The sequence below is a fragment of the Aethalodelphis obliquidens genome, unplaced genomic scaffold, assembly GCF_003676395.1.
Source record: "Aethalodelphis obliquidens isolate GAN/ISIS:26980383/991018 unplaced genomic scaffold, ASM367639v1 scaffold60, whole genome shotgun sequence".
NCBI lineage: Eukaryota > Metazoa > Chordata > Mammalia > Artiodactyla > Delphinidae > Aethalodelphis > Aethalodelphis obliquidens.
The window spans coordinates 10,329,104-10,349,829 of record NW_020838004.1 but is presented as its reverse complement, the minus strand read 5'-3'; the positions used below and the strand labels follow the sequence as shown (position 1 = coordinate 10,349,829).

Genomic DNA, 20,726 nt, shown 5'->3' with positions numbered 1-20,726 from the left:
AACTACTACAGAGATAATACTGGTAACAGAGCCCCAAATGCAAACGTTCCAAGCAATGAATCATGCTCCATCAATACCATGCACATTCTCTTCCCACTTCTATGCCCACCATCGTCCTTGGATGCTGTCTTTAAAACTGACTTTGGGGGCTTCCCTGGTGGTGCAGTGGTTAAAAATCTGCCTGCCAATGCAGGGGACACGGGTTCAAGCCCTGGTCCGAGAAGATCCCACATGCCGTGGAGCAACTAGGTCCGTGAGCCACAACTACTGAGCCTGCGCGTCTGAAGCCAGTGCTCCGCAACAAGAGAGGCTGCGATAGTGAGAGGCCCGCGCACCGCGATGAAGAGTGGCCCCCGCTTGCCACAACTAGAGAAAGCCCTCGTACAGAAATGAAGAGCCAACACAGCCATAAATAAATAAATAAATAAATTTAAAAAAAAAAGAGCAAGATAATTGCTACCAAAAAAAAAAAAAAAAAACACAAAAACAACTGACTTTGGTTTAGTAGGGAGGCATGATTTTACTTTCGTTGCCCAGCTACACACTCCTCACTGCCAGCTGAGATTACTAAAAGCAGATGAAAAGAATGGCATCTCTGGAATACCAAGTATCTGCCAACCACAATTTGGGAATAGGACATTGTTTTGTAGCCATTTTACAATGATAATTTAACAAACAAAAGCTTAAAGAAAGATAAAATTAGGTTTGCTGGCTTAGCATAGCATCTTAAAACTTCATTTGAAAGAAAGAGTTTTAAAAATAATTATATATACTTACTACTTGCTATGCAATTATTTATATAATTTAAAATGGCCCAATATTATAAGCAACTCAGTAGGCATTTTTAAACTTGAGAATTTCAAGTTTATAAACTAATATATGAGAAGAACACATAAATCAGGTAAGAAATTTGGACCAGAAGCTTCTCAGCACCCAAAGTCATTATTCCACACAAATCATATGTATTTTCTTTTTACTGTTGCTTAGAGGGACACACTATGTATAGAACAAACGGTAAGGGGGTACAGGTGGTGGTATGCTAATAAATGTTTAACAATTGGCTCTCTTGTGGGTGGGGGAGGGTGTCTGATTGGCAGTATTTGCTGTTTTCTGCGGTAAAATATTCCCAAAATAGCCAGTTCCAAATCACAAACACAACATCACTGAACAAGTGATGAGAAGGAGATGAAAAAATCAGCTCTCCAAGAGGAAGCTTCAGTACACCACTGGGTGTAAAGGATGCAAGAATAATTTCAGTCTCAGAGATAATAGTCTATTCCACAAGTTATTTCTGAATCTTTCATTTACTTTAAAAGATAGTCTTTGTGTCAACTAGCACACAGTAACAAACTAGAATGTTGAGACATTTTAGAGCCTAAAATGAATATTTCTGGTCAACAAAACTGTGCAGAAAAAGTTAGCAGAGCAGGCATGAATATTATCCACTGAAAGGCCTGCTTACAAGGTTGGCCCTTGGCTGGTATATGGGAATGTGGATTTTGGGAGGGTTCCCACCAGCCTAACTGATAAGAGTAGTTCACTATGCTGAAACTGTGCAAACAGTATGGTTTATTTTGAACACCTGCTTGCTTTCTGGGAGTCCGGAATTTGGGTACATGATGAGCAGAGGGTGCCTATACGACAAGCCCCCAAAACAAACCATGGGCACTCAGTCTATGAGTTTCTAGTAGACCACATTTCACATATGTTGTCACAACTCATTGCTGGGGGAATTAAGTCCTATGTGTCTCCACTGGGAGAGGATTCTCGGAATTTTGTGCCTGGTTTCCCCTAGACTTCAACAACTAAATTCAATATACCAAATCTGCTTTGAAAGGTCATCTAGAATGCACAGTGCTAATAGAATACAATAGCTTAATTCTTTTCTTCAGTACAAGATTTAGAAAGACATTCTTTTACCTCAGACGAATTCCTTTAGTACTCAAGCTCATAGTGTGTAGCAGACACTTACTTACATACCCACTAGCAACTGTCATGTATTTTGTACTGGAGAAGTAGAATAACTATGTAATTTATTGTCTAAACTTTTAAAACTGAAAAGGAGTAGTAATTATTCCAGAACAACAGGTATAAGCTGTTATTTATGTGGCAAAGTCATCCTAGTAAGAAACCAAGTTAATTACATAAGAAAACCACATAGTTCTGCAGGTACCTAACTTCTTCCCTAACCACAATAAGCTGTCTCAATTCAAAATAGAGGAAAAAGGCTCAGGTGATATTTGTTGAATCGTTCCCAGAGGAGAAAGGATTTAAGCTGGATGCTGAAGAATGGCGAGGTTAGAGTACATGGAGATAAAAGAAGAGTTTCGGTGAAGGAATAAAGTCAGGAGAAGTTATGTTTCGGTAGATAGATTGAAAGTGTTCGTTTGAAACAGTCAGAAATGAGAATTGAGGCAAAATAGGGAGAATGACATGTCATCCTATAAACCATGCAAAAGCTTGAGGAGGGTGTGGACAAGATCAGAGGTGAACTTCAAGAAGATTAAAGTGAGGACACGGTAGAATGTGTTGATTCAATGGTAAAGCTGGGTGCATGTGAGTATAAGGAGAGCTCTTATTTGATAAGGGTAAAGGTGTTTGGTATATCCTAGAAAGAGAAGTTGAAGGATGTGGGTGTGAGAAGCAAGGGGGAAAAAAAAAGTCAAAGATAATTTTGACACAAGAAATAATACCAGCATTAACAGAATTAAAGAAGTGAGAAGCAAATTTGAGAAAATGTGTGAGATTTCACATGTGTCACTAAGGTGTTGTAGTCGGAAGTCCTGGTAACCAGTCAGTGGACAGTGCAAAGGTGGTCAGGTATGATGGTGGAGATACTTGCCGAGATATTACAGACAATATGGAAGGAGCAGAGCTAGTAGGGACACAAACTGAAGGATAAGAATAGAGCTATGAGGCAGAACCTGAGGGATTCCCTTCATTCAGGAGGTGGGAAGAAGAGGAACCTTTTGAAAGTGTATTTAGAGATAGATGGAAACCCAAACTCTGGGTTCCTAAAAGGAATCCCTTTACTTTTTTCCTAACTATAAAAGTAATACATATTCATTATGATAAGTTTATTCATTGTTCATTATTATAACAGGAAAATGTAAAGAAAATAAAAATTGCAGCCCCACTATCAATATTTTGATGTGTAACATGCACACAAACTTACTTTAAAAAACCTGAATAATAGTGTATATTCTGGTTTAAATCCTGTTTGTTTTTTTTTTTCCTCTTAGGCCAAAAAATATTTCCACATGTCTTTAAATGATTTTCCAAATAAAACTTTTCACAGCCATATCAATTCCATTTTTGGCCAAGCTATATTTGTATATTTATACCAATCACTCTTTTGTGCCATTTCAGATGTTTCTAAAATTTGCATTGTGAATAACTCTTGGATCAACATATTTACACAATTTATTTTTATGCTCATTTCTGATCATTTCTTTAGGGCAAATTTCTATCAATAAAATCACTTCAACTATCTTGTACATATAACATTGATTGAAATATGATGTCAAATTTACCTCAAAAGTTATTGAGTGATTTCATACTCCCACCAGAAAAGCAAATGTATGCTCAGTTTCCCATACCTTCACTAACAATGGATATTATATTTTAAGAAAATAAAATAACATGCTGCTACTATTATTCAATTGCACTTTTTAATACATGTGACATTGAAACTTAATATTCATTATGGTTTATATTTCTTCTTTGATGAAGTGCCCTTTCATATTCTTACCCCATTTTTTCCACTAAAGTCTTTATCTTTTTCACACTGATTTGCAAACACATCTTATATATAAAAGATGGTTATCCTGTGTCAAATATTATATAAATTTCCTAACACTTTGCCTTTTAATTTGATTGAATTTTTTTAAAAAATAGATTACTTTCATGCATTCTGGTCTTACTACATTTCCTTTATGATCTCTTCCTCTTATTTTTTGCTTAGAAAGAAATTATCCATTCACATATCAAATATTACTTCTTTTCATCTACTGTAAAGCCCGTAATTTTGACGAGTCTGTTTCCAATTCTGTTTACTCCAGTGGTCCATCTAGCTGATGGCCTTGGAGATTTACCAACACAAGCTGACCCCTAATTCAGTCCTGGTAATGGGCAGTCACTTATTTTCCATGAGCAAAATGAACAAAGAGTCAGCTGTGCCAGTGAGAAGGCACAGAGGGGTCTTTCTGAGAACTTAATAGGCTTGGTGCTGACAGAAGGACCAGAGCTGCTCTGGAAGGGAACAGATGACTTTTAATGCCATGTTACAGAATTAAATACGTGTGTGGCAGCATCACCCTATAACTGGTTTGACTCCTGGAAGGATAGAGGAATAAATAAAAAGCAAGCTACGTTTTTCCTTGACTACATTATATGCTCTGAGGAGTTTCTCTGCACAATATCTGTGTTGTATTCTATTGCAGGCTGTGCCTCCTGGAAAAAAAGTGTGTGTGTGTGTGTGTGTGTGTGTGTGTGTGTGTGTGTGTAGTGGGGCAAGTGGAGGATGTTACTAACCGTGTTATGTTTTTCTAGCATCCAACTAAATACAAAACCAGAATGAATATTCTATCATAGCTCGAGGGATTGAGGGCAACTAACAAGTATTAAATATTGAGCTAGGTTGTCAGGGAAAATTAAAGCATAAACTCTAGAGGACGTGAAAGTTATGATAAAGTTAACAGTTTCTTGATGGTTTAAGCAATGTCTTATCTAAGGGTGGCCTCGCATAGTTACCAAGAACCTGATAACCCTTTAGAGACTCTAAAAACTACCCTTGATTTTGAGGCAGTTGATTTTTTTAAAATTAATTTTTATTGGAGTATAGTTGCTTTACAATGTGGTGTTAGCTTCTACTGCACAGCCAAGTGAATCGGCCATACATACACATATATCCTCTCTCTTTTGGATTTTCCTCCCATTTACGTCACCACAGTGCACTAAGTAGAGTTCCCTGTGCCATACAGTATGTTCCCCTCAGTTGTCTATTTTATATATAGTATCAATAGTGCATATGTGTCAATCCCAACCTCCCAATTCCTCCCACCCCACCCTTTTCTCCGTTGGAATCCATACATTTGTTCTCTACGTCTGTGTCTCCATTTCTGCTTCCCAAATAAGGTCATCTATGCCATTTTTCTAGATTCCACAGATATGCGTTAATATATGATATTTGTTTTTCTCTTTCTGACTTACTTCACTCTGAATGACACTCTCTAGGTCCATTCACATCTCTACGAATGACCCAATTTTGTTCCTTTTTATGGCTGAGTAATATTCCATTGTATATATGTACCACAACTTCTTTATCCATTCCTCTGTTGATGGACATTTAGGTGGCTTCCATGTCCTGGCTATTGTAAATAGTGCTGCTATGAACACTGGGGTGCATGTGTCTTTTTGAATTATGGTTTCCTCTGGGTATATGCCCAGTAGCTGGGTCATAAGGTAGTTCTATTTTTAGTTTTTTAAGGAATGTCCATACTGTTTTCCATAGTGGCTGTATCAATTTACATTCCCACCAAGAGCGCAAGAGGGTTCCCTTTTCTCCACACCCTCTCCAGCATTTACTGTTTGTAGATTTTTTGATGATGGCCATTCTTACCGGTGTGAGGTGATACCTCATTGTAGTTTTGATTTGCATTTCGGTAATCATTAGTGATGTCGAGCATCTTTTCATGTGCCTCTTGGCCATCTGTTTGTCTTCTTTGGAGGAATGTCTATTTAGGTCTTCCACCCGTTTTCTGATTGGGTTTTTTGTTTTTTTGATATTGAGTTGCATGAGCTGTTTGAATATTTTGGAGATTAATTTTTTTTTAACATCTTCATTGGACTATAATTGCTTTACAATGGTGTGTTAGTTTCTGCTTTATAACAAAGTGAATCAGTTATACATATACATATATCCCCATATCTCCTCCCTCTTGCGCCTCCCTCCCACCCCCCCATCCCACCTCTCTAGGTGGTCACAAAGCACAAAGCTGAGCTCCCTGTGCTATGTGGCTGATCCCCACTAGCTATCTATTTTACATTTGGTAGTGTATATATGTCAATGCTACTCTCTCACTTTGTCCCAGCTTACCCTTCCCCATCCCCCTCTCCTCAAGTCCATTCTCTACATCTGCATCTTTATTCCTGCCCTGCCCCTAGGTTCTTCAGAACCATTTTTTTTTTTTTTTAGATTCCATATATTGTGTTAGCACACAGTATTTGTTTTTCTCTTTCTGACTTACTTCACTCTGTATGACAGACTCTAGGTCCATCCACCTCACTACAAATAACTCCATTTCGTTTCTTTTTATGGCTGAGTAATATTCCATTGTATATACATGCCACATCTTCTTTATCCATTCATCTGTCAATGGACACTTAGGTTGCTTCCATGTCCTGGCTATTGTAAATAGACCTGCAGTGAACATTGTGGTACATGACTCTTTTTGAATTATGGTTTTCTCAAGGTATCTGCCCAGTAGTGGGATTGCTGGGTCATATGGTAGGTCTATTTTTAGTCTTTTAAGGAACCTCCATACTGTTCTCCATAGTGGCTGTATCAATTTACATTCCCACCAACAGTGCAAGAGGGTTCCCGTTCCTCCACACCCTGTCCAGCATTAATTGTTTATAGATTTTTTGATGACGGCCATTCTGACTGGTGTGAGGTGATACCTCAGTGTAGTTTTGATTTGCACTTCTCTAATGATTAATGATGTTGAGCATTTTTTCATGTGTTTGTTGGCAATCTGTGTATCTTCTTTGGAGAAGTGTCTAGGTCTTCTACCCATTTTTGGATTGAGTTGTTTGTTTTTTTGATATTGAGTTGCACGAGCTGCTTGTACATTTTGGAAATTAATCTTCTGTGAGTTGTTTCATTTGCAAATATTTTCTCCCATTCTGAGGGTTGTCTCTTCATCTTGTTTATGGTTTCCTTTGCTGTGCAAAAGCTTTTAAGTTTCATTAGGTCCCATTTGTTTATTTTTGTTTTTATTTTCATTACTCTAGGAGGTAGGTCAAAAAAGATCTTGCTGTGATTTATGTCCAAGAGTGTTCTGAGACAGTCGATTTTTAAAATGGTACTTGGTCATGGCCTTTGGTACATGATGGTGACAGTTAGGGAAGCCCTTTCTACTTCATCTACATACCGCATTCTCTCTTAGGTTTATTCTAATGCAATGTTTAAAGAGATATGTGAGCATTTAAGAAGTTTGGAATATGTGAACATAATATTAAATAACAACATAGTACTTCATAAGATTAAATATGTCCATGAAAATTAAAAATATAATTTTCCTTAATAACAGATTTTTCTCTATTTCACTTTAGCCCCAAAACCTTTCCATAGGCCCACAGCTGTATATTAAATTGTCCTATTTTAACAGCAGGTGTTAATAACAAGATATTCATTATAATGAACACATATTTAAATAACAAAACTCCCCAACATAAAACATTTTTAAGTGAAGAAATTCAATTCCCTCTAGGGGAACATAAGAGTATAGAAAAAAGGAATCAGAAGCAACTCTCCCATGCCTTTTGGACTACTGTTCCACTGCATTTGAACTCTAACTCGTGAAGCATGCTTTATGGCTGAATATGGAGGTCAGGGAAAGAAGCATAGGAAGAAGGAGGGCAGAGGACCAGACTGAACTTGAAAAACGGTTCAGGAAGGGAGGTGGCTTTGCTAGAGGATCAGGAGGAGGCATTTGAAAGAGGTTCCCCACCACAGTCCCTAGAAGTACAGAGAGGAGAGGAAGAAGAGATGAAAGGAGGCTCAGCACAGTACAAGATTCCCTATGAAGGGCTAGAGAGCAGTGATGAGCTGTAGGGGGACTAGCTCAACAACTCCCAGCTCAGCTCTGAGACACACCACTGTACACTGGGGGAATGATGGATGGTGTGTCAAGATTTAGTTGCTGCCAAGATGAAAGACAAGAGAGCCTTTTTTTTAAAAAAAATATCCCATCACTATTCCTCAGTAAAAGGACTATTCGATTTGACTAATTATAGTTGAAACACTACCAATGAGAAGAAATTTTCAGAAAAAAGGAAGAAATGGATTCCTTATATGCATACACTGTACATGTTAGTATATGCATATAAGGAATGTTGACTGTTGACTTGTTCTTTCAGAAAATTGACATAAAATAATGGAGATTTTAAAACATATAGTTGTATATGTATCTTTTTTCCCCTTAATGCTGATGCAACACCTTAAAAACAGGTATTTTTAACTTAATATAAATGCTATAACATGAATTTGGTAGGTCCTGCTATTTAAAATATTCCCAACAAGAAGAAAAAGAAATAGCCTTGTTTCACTCTTTCTCATTATTGAAGGAAATACTAATCTTTCTCTTAGAACTGTTAACATTAAATATCACAAGGCATGTAAAATGCTCAGCACAGTGCCTGTCTGTAGTAAGTGCTCAATTAAATATTCTTATTATCATTATTTTATTAAAGAGGAGCAGATTCTGAGATAATGTCTACTTTTCGAACTTTGGACTTCACAGGACAATGCTAATGCCCTTTCTACATTTCATTTGGAAAAACTTACCTCCTGCAAATGAGACTCCTTTTTCTTTGCAGACAAATTTAAATGCTTGTCAAGAATAGAATAGTATTTTTCACTCTCCTTGTCAAATTTCTTCTTTCCATCCTAGGAGATCAAAGAAACAACAAAACATTCAAATTAGAGAATCAAGAAAACCTTGATTTCCACCATCCTCATCAAACATCCGCTGAAATTATTTAATAAAGATTTAGTGAGCTTCAACTACGTGCAAAACTTGATGAAGTAGAGTAGGAAGAAGGATGTGAAACGAAATCATTTGAGCATGTATTCTGATCTCAAAGAAGTTCATGGAACTATAGTATGGAGGGGGCAGGCTGCCTACAGTAGAATCCCTTTGAACACTTTATAACTGATTCTCAGCAAGAAATTCTGACCTGGGATAGGACCAAGAGAAAACATCTCTTTTAGGCTTTTTGGTGATTCAGATGAGTTAATATACAACCAGTTTAGAGAACCACTTGCACACTCTTCTCAAGGAATCATAATATTTCCCAGCCACAAAAAAGATGCCTCTTACTGAGCTCTGCCCACCAGAGCAACAGTCAGCTCTACCCACCACCAGTCCCTCCCATCAGGAAACTTACACAAGCCTCTTAGATAGCCTCATCCACCAGAGGGCAGACAGCAGAAGCAAGAAGAATTACAATCCTGCAGCCTGTGGAAGAAAAACCACATTCATAGAAAGATAGACAAGATGAAAAGGCAGAGGGCTATGTACCAGATGAAGGAACAAGATAAACCCCCAGAAAAACAACTAAATGAAGTGGAGATAGGCAACCTTCCAGAAAAAGAATTCAGAATAATGATAGTGAAGATGATCCAGGACCTCGAAAAAAGAATGGAGGCAAAGATCGAGAACATGCAAGAAATGTTTAACAAAGATCTAGACGAATTAAAGAACAAACAGAGATGAACAATACAGTAACTGAAACGAAAACTACTCTAGAAGGAATCAATAGCAGAATAACTGAGGCAGAAGAACGGATAAGTGACCTGGAAGACAGAATGGTGGGATTCACTGCTGTGGAACAGAATAAAGAAAAAAAGAATGAAAAGAAATGAAGACAGCCTAAGAGACCTCTGGGACAACATTAAATCAACAACATTCACATTATAGCGGTCCCAGAAGGAGAAGAGAGAAAGGACTAGAGAAAATATTTGAAGAGATTATAGTCAAAAACTTCCATAACATGGGAAAGGAAATAGGCACCCAAGTCCAGGAAGCGCAGTGAGTCCCATACAGGATAAACACAAGGAAAAACAGGCCGAGACACATATTAATCAAATTGGCAAAAATTAAAGACAAAGAAAAATTATTCAAAGCAGCGAGGGAAAAACGACAAATAACATACAAGGGAATTCCCATAAGGTTAACAGGTGATTTCCCAGCAGAAACTCTACAAGCCAGGAGGGAGTGGCATGATATACGTAAAGTGATGAAAGGGAAAATCCTACAACCAAGATTACTCTACCTGGCAAGGATCTCATTCAGATTCGAAGGAGAAATCAAAAGCTTTACAAACAAGCAAAAGCTAAGAGAATTCAGCACCACCAAACCAGCTCTACAACAAACGCGAAAGGAAATTCTTTGTGGGAAACACAAGAGAAGAAAAGGACCTACAAAAACAACCCCAAAATAATTAAGAAAAGGGTCATAGGAACATATATATCAATAATTACCTTAAACATGAATGGATTAAATGCTCCAACCAAAAGACACAGGCTTGCTGAATGGATACAAAAACAAGACCCATATATATGCTGTCTACAAGAGACCCACTTCAGACCTAGGGACATATACAGACTAAAAGTGAGGGGATGGGAAAAGATATTCCATGCAAATGGAAATCAAAAGAAAGCTGAAGTAGCTATACTCATTATCAGATAAAATAGACTTTAAACTAAACAATGTTACAAGAGACAAGCAAGGACACTACATAATGATCAAGGGATCAAACCAAGAAGAAGATATAACAATTATAAATATATATGCACACGACACAGGAGTACCTCAATACATAAGGCAACTGCTAGCAGCTATAAAAGAGGAAATCGACAGTAACACAATAATAGTGTGGGACTTTAACACCTCACTTATACCAATGGACAGATCATCCAAACAGAAAATTGATAAGGAAACACAAGCTTTAAATGACACAATAGACCAGATAGATTTAATTGATATTTATAGGACATTCCACCCAAAAACAGCAGATTACACTTTCTTCTCAAGTGCGCACGGAACATTCTCCAGGATAGATCACATCTTGGGTCACAAATCAAACCTCAGTAAATTAAAAAAAATTGAAAGCATATCAAGCATCTTTTCTGACCACAATGCTTGAGATTAGAAATGAATTAGAGGGAAAAGAACGTAAAAAGCACAAACACATGGAGGCTAAACAATACGTTACTAAATAACCAAAAGATCACTGAAGAAATCAAAGAGGAAATCAAAAAATACCTACAGACAAATGACAGTGAAAACACAATGATCCAAAACCTATGGGGTGCAGCAAAAGCAGTTCTAAGAGGGAAGTTTATAGCTATACAAGCCTAACTCAAGAAATAAGAAACATCTCAAATAAACAATCTAACCTTACACCTAAAGGAACTAGAGAAAGAAGAACAAACAAAACCCAAAGTTAGCAGAAGGAAACAAATCATAAAGATCAGAGCACAAATAAATGAAATAGAAACAAAGAAAACAATAGCAAAGATCAATAAAAGTAAAAGCTGGTTCTTTGAGAAGATAAACAAAATTGATAAACCGTTAGCCAGACTCATGAAGAAAAAGAGGGAGAGGACTCAAATCAATAAAATTAGAAATGAAAAAGGAGAAGTTACAACAGACACCGCAGAAATACAAAGCATCCTAAGAGACTACTACAAGCAACTGTATGCCAATAAAATGGACAACCTGGAAGAAATGGACAAATTCTTACACAGGTATAACCTTTCAAGACTGAACCAGGAAGAAATAGAAAATATGAACAGACCAATCACAAGTAATGAAATTCAAAGTGTGATTAAAAATCTTCCAAAAAACCAAAGTCCAGGACCAGATGGCTTCACGGGGGAATTCTATCAAACATTTAGAAAAGAGCTAACACCCATCCTTCTCAAACTCTTCCAAAACTTGTAGAGGAAGGAACGCTCCCAAACTCATTCCATGAGGCCACCATCACCTGATACCAAAAGCAGACAAAGATACTACAAAAAAAGAAAATTACAGACCAATATCACTGATGAATATAGATGCAAAAATCCTCAACAAAATACTAGCAGACAAAATCCAACAACACATTAAAAGGATCACACACCATGATCAAGTGGGACTTATCCTAAGGATGCAAGGATTCTTCGATATACGCAAATCAATCAATGTGATATATCATATTAACAAATTGAAGAAGAAAAACCATATGATCATCTAAATAGATGTAGAAAAAGCTTTTGACAAAATTCAACACCAGTTTATGATAAAAACTCTCCAGAAAGTGGGCATAGAGGGAACCTACCTCAACATAATAAAGGCCATATATGACAAACCCACAGCAAACATCATTCTCAATGGTGAAAAAATGAAAGCATTTCCTCTAAGGTCAGGAACAAGACAAGGATGTCCACTCTCACCACTATTATTCAACATAGTTTTGGAAGTCCTAGCCACGGCAATCAGATAAGAAAAAGAAATAAAAGGAATCCAAATTGGAAAAGAAGTGAAACTGTCACTGTTTGCAGATGACATGATACTACACATAGAGAATCCTAAAAATGCCACCAGAAACTACTAGAGCTAATCAATGAATTTGGTAAAGTTGCAGGATACAGAATTAATGCACAGAAATCTCTTGCATTCCTATACACTAATGATGAAAAATCTGAAAGAGAAATTAAGGAAACACTCCCATTTACCACTGCAACAAAAACAATAAAATACCTAGGAATAAACTTACCTAGGGAGACAAAAGACCTGTATGCAGAAAACTATAAGACACTGGTGAAAGAAATTAAAGATGCTACCAACAGATGGAGAGATATACCATGTTCTTGGATTGGAAAAATCAACATTGTGAAAATGACTACACCACCCAAAGCAATCTACAGATTCAATGCAATCCCTATCAAATTACCAATGGCATTTTTTATAGAACTAGAACAAAAAGTCTTAAAATTTATATGGAGACACAAAAGACCCCGAACAGCCAAAGTAGTCTTCAGGTAAAAACACGGAGCTGGAGGAATCAGACTCCCTGACTTCGGACTATACTACAAAGCTACAGTAATCAAGACAATATGGTACTGGCACAAAAACAGAAACATAGATCAATGGAACAAGATAGAAAGCCCAGAGCTAAACCCATGCACCTATGGTCAACTAATCTATGACAAAGGAGGCAAGGATATACAATGGAGAAAAGACAGTCTCTTCAATAAGTGGTGCTGGGGAAACTGGACAGCTACATGTAAAAGAATGAAATTAGAACACTCCCTAACACCATACACAAAAAAAAACTCAAAATGGATTTGAGACCTAAATGTAAAATTGGACACTATAAAACTCTTAGAGGAAAACATAGGAAGAACACTGTTTGACATAAATCACGGCAAGATCTTTTCTTGATCCACCTCCTAGAGTAATGGACATAAAAACAAAAATAAACAAATGGGACCTAATGAAACTTCAAAGCTGTTGCACAGCAAAGGATACCATAAACAAGACGAAAAGGCAACCCTCAGAATGGGAGAAAATATTTGCAAACGAATCAATGAACAAAGGATTAATCTCCAAAATATATAAACAGCTCATGCAGCTCAATATTAAAGAAACAAACAACGTAATCCAAAAATGGGCAAAAGACCTAAATAGACATTTCTCCAAAGAAGACATACAGATGGCCCAGAAGCACATGAAAAGCTGCTCAACATCACTAATTATTAGAGAAATGCAAATCAAAACTACAATGAGGTATCACCTCACACCAGTTAGAATGGGCATCATCAGAAAATCTACAAACAACAAATGCTGGAGAGGGTGTGGAGAAAAGGGAACCCTCTTGCACTGTTGGTGTGAATGTAAATTGATACAGCCACTATGAAGAACAGTATGGATGTTCCTTAAAAAACTAAAAATAGAATTACCATATGATCCAGCAATCCCACTACTGGGCATATACCCAGAGAAAACCATAATTCAAATAGACACATGCACCCCAATGTTCACTGCAGCACTATTTACAATAGCCAGGTCATGGAAGCAACCTAAATGCCCATCAACAGACGAATGGATAAAGAAGTTGTGGTATATACATACAATGGAATATTACTCAGCCATAAAAAGGAACGAAATTGAGTCATTTGTTGAGACATGGATGGATCTAGAGACTGTCATACAGAGTGAAGTAATAAGTCAGAAAGAGAAAAACAAATATCGTATATTAACGCATATATGAGGAACCTAGAAAAATGGTACAGATGAACCAGTTTGTAGGGCAGAAGTTGAGACACAATTGTAGAGAACAAACATATGGACACCAAGGGGGGGAAAACCGCGGGGGGGTGGGGATGGTGGTGTTCTGAATTGGGTGATTGGGATTGACATGTATACACTAATGTGTATAAAATTGATGACTAATAAGAACCTGCTGTCTAAAAAAATAAATAAAATAATATATATATTTTTAAAAAAGATGCCTGATATTTCATACAACTCATTTTTGACAGGAAGGAAAATAGACCTTCAAAACCTGGTAGCGTGAAATAATTAGAACAGTTCAGTCAAGTCAAAAGGATTAGCAACATCTGTGTCATATACTCAACAGAACTCTAATAGCTGACCTTTGCATATCCCTAAAATGACACTGTTCTCTAGGAGAGCTGTAAACCAGTCTAGTCTTTTGTGGAGGAGGAGGATACTTTACCTTTTATCCTCTGGCATACTTTTATAGAAATGCAAATGGAATAAAATCTTAAAGAGAACAGGACATGCCTGGGCATATAATCTTCTTCAACTATAAATATGTTATCCACCAGGTATGTCTTTTCCATTCATGGGTCCATATGAAATAAATACTAGGTGATCACACTCATAAATTTTATTGGCTAAAGAAGTACTATTCCTTGCTTTTATTTCAGTGTCTCTTGAAGTGCAAGAGCTGGACCACCTTAATCAGAGTCAAGTATTTTAAAGCCTATTAAAAGTGTAGATTCTTATTTCCCTCATATAGAGATTCAGACATTGTTATTTTTAACAAGCTCTGTGATTATTACGCATAATGCTTTGCTTCATTATTTGCATATGTATTTGGAGGAGATTAATTAAAAATGATGGACGGATGGATGAGGAGAGGAGAGGAAGGGAGTTTGGGAGTTAGGGAAGAAGAAAGGAGAAGAGGGGCAGGCCTCTGACCTGTCTTTCTGAGGACCCTGAGGGTGTCAGATCCAGGTTAATACATCCACAGAATTCCATTTTGACCCACTGGCACTCTAAACGTTTTATCTCCTCAATTGTATTTCCAGGAACCCATCATGATCTAGTTGCAAAGATGGGACTTTAGAAACTTAACTGGTAAAATGGCATTAAATGGAAAGAGCAAGTAGGGTTCTGCTGTAAAGGTTCTAGTTACTTTTAGATCTTTGAAGAGTACTGGTATGTCTGTGTATTACAGTATTATACCTGTAAATGACGAGGGGGGGAAATCAACATCTTCAAAGCATTTTTATTATTTAAGGAGAAAATGTGGCTCTACTAGAAGAAACAAAATTGAAAAATAAAAAGTGGCATTCCCATCCAAAAAAGGTCTTTTGAGGAACTCACACAACAAAACGTACAGGAGAGAACCCAAAAGAAAGCAGAGAAGTCCAAGGTTCAGAATGGGAGGAGCTTGTCCTGTCCACGGTTGAAAGAGATACCTGGGTGAACATTCCATCATTAGCTCAGTGGACGTTACTCTTTAATCTGGCATTTCATGCCCACAACTGACCTGCCCAAGCAATTTCTCCAAAAGTCTCTCTCATTAGCCCTTTATTTATTTATTTATGTTTTGCGGTACGCGAGCCTCTCACTGTAGTGGCTTCTCCTGTTACAGAGCACAGGCTCCGGACGTGCAGGCTCAGTGGCCCAGCCACTCCACGGCATGTGGGATCTCTCCGGACCGGGGCACGAACCCGTGTCCCCTGAATCGGCAGGCGGACTCTCAACCACTGCGCCACCAGGGAAGCCCTCTCTCGTTAGCCCTTTTGAGCTCCTATTCTCTGTTCTCTGCAGACCACCTCCTCTCTGATACTTTTTCCAACAACCACATATTCAAGTTAGATCTACTCTTAGCATCCAGCTTAAACAGACCTCATTCACATGTCCCCTCCATCAACTCTCTCTCCCTTTGGATGCTCATATAGCTTTATATATGAGTTTCTTATGGTGTTCATGTCCTACATTGTAGCAGGGAAATTTATGCATGTATCTTCTCATCCTTAAAACTGAAAATTTGAGAGAGTGCTCAATAAATATCTAATGAACAAGCGAAATTATTCCTCTTATAACACGGCACCACAGTCCCTCACAAACATTCCATTTGATCAAAAAAACCAATATCCATGATATAAGGGACAATTCTGCACAAATGGCCTTAACTCAATCTCAGTGATACATGAATACTGGGGGCAACCAGCTGCCTTACAGTGTAGTACACAAAACTTTCATCTTACAATAGGGGGCTTAAAATTTCTCACTGTGCAGAGAAGAAACTATTTGGGGGAAAAGAGAACACAGCTGTGGTGACTACACTTGCATCTTTGTTTTTCAGTCCGTGTTTGATGGTGTTTTGGGAAATGTTAATTCCATGCCAACACATCAGCATTCCTGGCAATACAAAAATCGTTCCCAGAAGCACTTCCTGGACTCTTATTCAAACCCTGGCCCTTCACACCACCAGGCCCGGGAAAAGGATTTACTCAAAGGGTCCCATGATGTAGACAACAAAAACACACTCAGTTCTAGCATAAAATTAAAGAGCTGAGTTGAAAGAGTAGGATACGTGAAGGACAGCTATAATCTAAGGAAGCATGTTCTTGAAAGCCAAGAGCACTTCTTGCAACTCACATCTCCCCCCAAAAGCCGTGATTTACTGCTCCTGTAAGTCAAGTCTTATTTGGCCTTAGTAACTTAATACTACACAGCTACCTCCTGTCCTTTGTGTTACTTGTCGTGGATATCAAGTGAAGAATTTTCTCTGAAACCAGTGCTGCAGAAGGAAGGGAAAATAACACACAAATCTTTACTAAACACTGTATGTGATCGATGTCTTCTTATTATCATACCGTGACTCAAAGAAAGGGAGACTATGTCACAATGGTATGACATTTTCTATAAACCCACAGTAAATGCATTTGAAATAGGTAATCATGTAAAATGAAATCATATATATGTGTAATATATGTTTGTATGTGTGTGTGTGTTATAAAATCTTAAAATATACCATCAAAAATGGCAAATTAATCCCCAAACCCAATTACGGTTGCAAAAGTGTAAGATAAGTTCAAGGTCTTCAATTTGTGTTCCAAGCTACACTGTATTTACTCTGAGCACATTATCACTTAGCTTCTAAGATTAGCAACTGTGGTCATGCCACACCTTCACTGCATACCCTGAAGTAAGGAACAGGAAGAAAACTCCAAGTGTCAATCTTACTCTTAAAGTTGTTGTATATGAAAAAAAGTCAAATATTCATATAAACTATAGGTCTCTCACATAAATAAAAAGTGTTAAATTAAAATTATACACAACTGTTAAAATCAAGGCCTAATCAATGCCTTGCATTGACCACAAGAGGGTACCAAACGTGAAAAATAGACTCTACCACAACATTTAGAAAATCACAAAGAGAAATTCTCAAAGCTTTATCTAATTGCATTTTTTTCTATAAAAGATTAACGCAAAGCTTTGTTTAAACAGCTGTCTTAGCAACCTTTATTTTAATGTTACCATGATCAAATTTTTTTTAAATAGAGGAAATGAAAAAGTATTTTCTATATTCCTTTTTTTTTAAAATGGAGCACATATTTAGGATTTATGCATCTGAATTTTAAGACAACTTCAAGCTTATAATTGCCACTCAGGATATTGCAAAATTTCCCATGCAACTATTTAAGTCAACATGTTAGCATAACCATCAGCTAAATAAGCATTATACATATATTTTGAAAATCCTTCGAGTGAATGCATAGTAGTAGAAATAGTAATACGAAGAGTAATAATAAATACTGATAGCTAAATTTCTATTCCAGAAAAATGTGTAATTCTTATAAACTGGCACCATGCTAGGCATTGAGAGGAAAAGGTATAGCTCTAACTACCAAACCCGGCTAGACTTCTTTCTCCTCTGATAGTGGGACTTCCTCACTGCTCGGAACAGCAGCCTAGGGTGACACTACCATTTCTAAGTCTGAGAAGGGCCAGATGCTTGGATATTCCACACACTTGCTACCCACACAGGAGTTTCCCGAGGTCCAAGAGATGCCTGGTATCCAGAAACCCAGGTTGTTGAGAATCCTAGTATAGCTTTCACAGCAATGTCCTGCCTCTGGGTAACTGCACCCAACCATTCCCAGTCTCCCAAGCCATTCCCCACCAAGTCCCTCCTCCTCAATCTGCTGAAATACAGACATTCCAAAAGGGCTCCTTCCTGGGCAGTTGCACCAGCACAATCCATTGTATCTGCCCCATTCCAATTATCTCACCACTACCACGTCCAGGTGATCAGATTCACAGGAGCCAGAGGTTTCATATTTGCCTCTATAATGAACTCTTACAAATCGGAAAGACAGAAAAACAGATAAAAATATATGTGAAGGATATGAAGGAATAACACAAAAGAAAGCCAAAAGAGTAACAAACATATAAAGAACTTTTCAAACTCATTAGTACTTAAGAGAAAAGCAAATTAAAATATTAAGATATCACATTATATCTATCAGCTATTTTTTTTTTTAACATCTTTATTGGAGTATAATTGCTTTACAATGGTGTGTTAGTTTCTGCTTTATAACAAAGTGAATCAGTTATACATATACATATATCCCCATATCTCTTCCCTCTTGCGTCTCCCTCCCTCCCACCCTCCCTATCCCACCCCTCTAGGTGGTCACAAAGCACCAAGCTGATCTCTCTGTGTTATGCGGCTGCTTCCCACTAGCTATCTATTTTATATTTGGTAGTGTATATATGTCCATGCCACTCTCTCACTTTCTCCCAGCTTACCCTTCCGCCTCCCTGTATCCTCAAGTCCATGCTCTAGTAGGTCTGTGTCTTTATTCCCGTCTTGCCCCTAGGTTCTTCATGTCCACTTTTTTTTTTTTTTTTTACATTCCATATATATAGCATAATGTTTTTTTGTTTGTTTGTTTGTTTGTTTGTTTGTTTGTTTTTTGATAGGTATACCTGGATTTAATTCTCACTTCTACTGCTTGGTAGCTGGATAGCCTTAGGCAAGTTTCATACCTCCCTGAAATTCACTTAATTCAGTCTGTAAAATGGCATAATAACTTATTATAGCATCCTTTTAGGAATTTTAAATCAGTTCTTGAAATAAAAGTACACAATATATAGACAAGTATGGATTCCTCAATAGGTGTTTGACCTTTCATTTCTCCAGTATCCCACCAGCATCAAATAAAGAAAAATACTTTTTAAAATTTACGAATATTTCATTGTTGTAAAGTTAAAGCCATAAAAATAATCAAATGGCCTACTATCATACCGTTAGAAGGAAAAAAAAAAAAAAAAGGTGTTCATGAGAGTTCCATATTAGAATACAAGTTTTCCTTAGGCACCTGTTTATGTATGCTATTCTGCTCTTTACAATAAATAATTAAATTTAAAAGACTTAATTCCTCACTTTTAAGACCTTATTAGTTTACAAATTACATATTGACCTATGCTAAATTTTATACCGACCCATGCTAATGAATTCAGTACAGAAAACAAAAAACACTGCACTCAAACTACATATATATATATATATATATATATATATAACTTATATGAGAATTGCTACTCCAGCTTTCTTTTGGTTTCCATTTGCATGAAATACCTTTTTCCATCCCCTTACTTTCAGTCTGTATGTGTCTCTAGGTCTGAAGTGGGTCTCTTGTAGACAGCAAATATATGGGTCTTGTTTTTGTATCCATTCAGCCAATCTGTGTCTTTTGGTGGGAGCATTTAGTCCATTTACATTTAAGGTAATTATCGATATGTGTGTTCCCATTCCCATTTTCTTAATTGTTTTGGGTTTGTTATTGTAGGTCTTTTCCTCCTTTTGTGTTTCTTGCCTAGAGAAGTTCCTTTAGCAGTTGTTGTAGAGCTGGTTTGGTGGTGCTGAACTCTCTCAGCTTTTGCTTGTCTGTAAAGGTTTTAATTTCTCCATCAAATCTGAATGAGATCCTTGCTGGGTAGAGTAATCTTGGTTGCAGGTTTTTCTCCTTCAACACTTTCAATATGTCCTGCCACTCCCTTCTGGCTTGCAGAGTTTCTGCTGAAAGATCAGCTGTTAACCTTATGGGGATTCCCTTGTGTGTTATTTGTTGTTTTTCCCTTGCTGCTTTTAATATGCTTTCTTTATATTTAATTTTTGACAGTTTGATTAATATGTGTCTTGGCGTATTTCTCCTTGGATTTATCCTGTATGGGACTCTCTGTGCTTCCTGGACTTGATTAACTATTTCCTTTCCCATATTAGGGAAGTTTTCAACTATAATCTCTTCAAATATTTTCTCAGTCCCTTTCTTTTTCTCTTCTTCTTCTGTAACCCCTATAATTCGAATGTTGGTGCGTTTAATGTTGTCCCAGAGGTCTCTGAGACTGTCCTCAGTTCTTTTCATTCTTTTTTCTTTATTCTGCTCTGCAGTAGTTATTTCCACTATTTTATCTTCCAGGTCACTTATCCGTTCTTCTGCCTCAGTTATTCTGCTATTGATCCCATCTAGAGTACTTTTAATTTCATTTATTGTGTTGTTCATTGTTGCTTGTTTCATCTTTAGTTCTTCTAGGTCCTTGTTAACTGATTCTTGCATTTTGTCCATTCTATTGTCCATTCTATCTCCAAGATTTCGGATCAACCTTACTATCATTATTCTGAAT

At 37.2% G+C, this 20,726-nt stretch overlaps 1 protein-coding gene across 2 annotated transcripts in view; it reads right to left on the bottom strand.

Annotated features, from left to right (window-relative positions):
• The window catches only part of ARHGAP42 (Rho GTPase activating protein 42), a 297,503-nt gene that overhangs the window by 74,682 nt on the left and 202,095 nt on the right, over positions 1-20,726 (bottom strand). For both annotated transcript variants that reach the window (XM_027087755.1, XM_027087756.1), the window contains exon 5: positions 8,570-8,671. In XM_027087755.1, the coding sequence (XP_026943556.1) occupies positions 8,570-8,671 (102 nt within the window). The remainder of the gene's footprint in view (positions 1-8,569; positions 8,672-20,726) is intronic.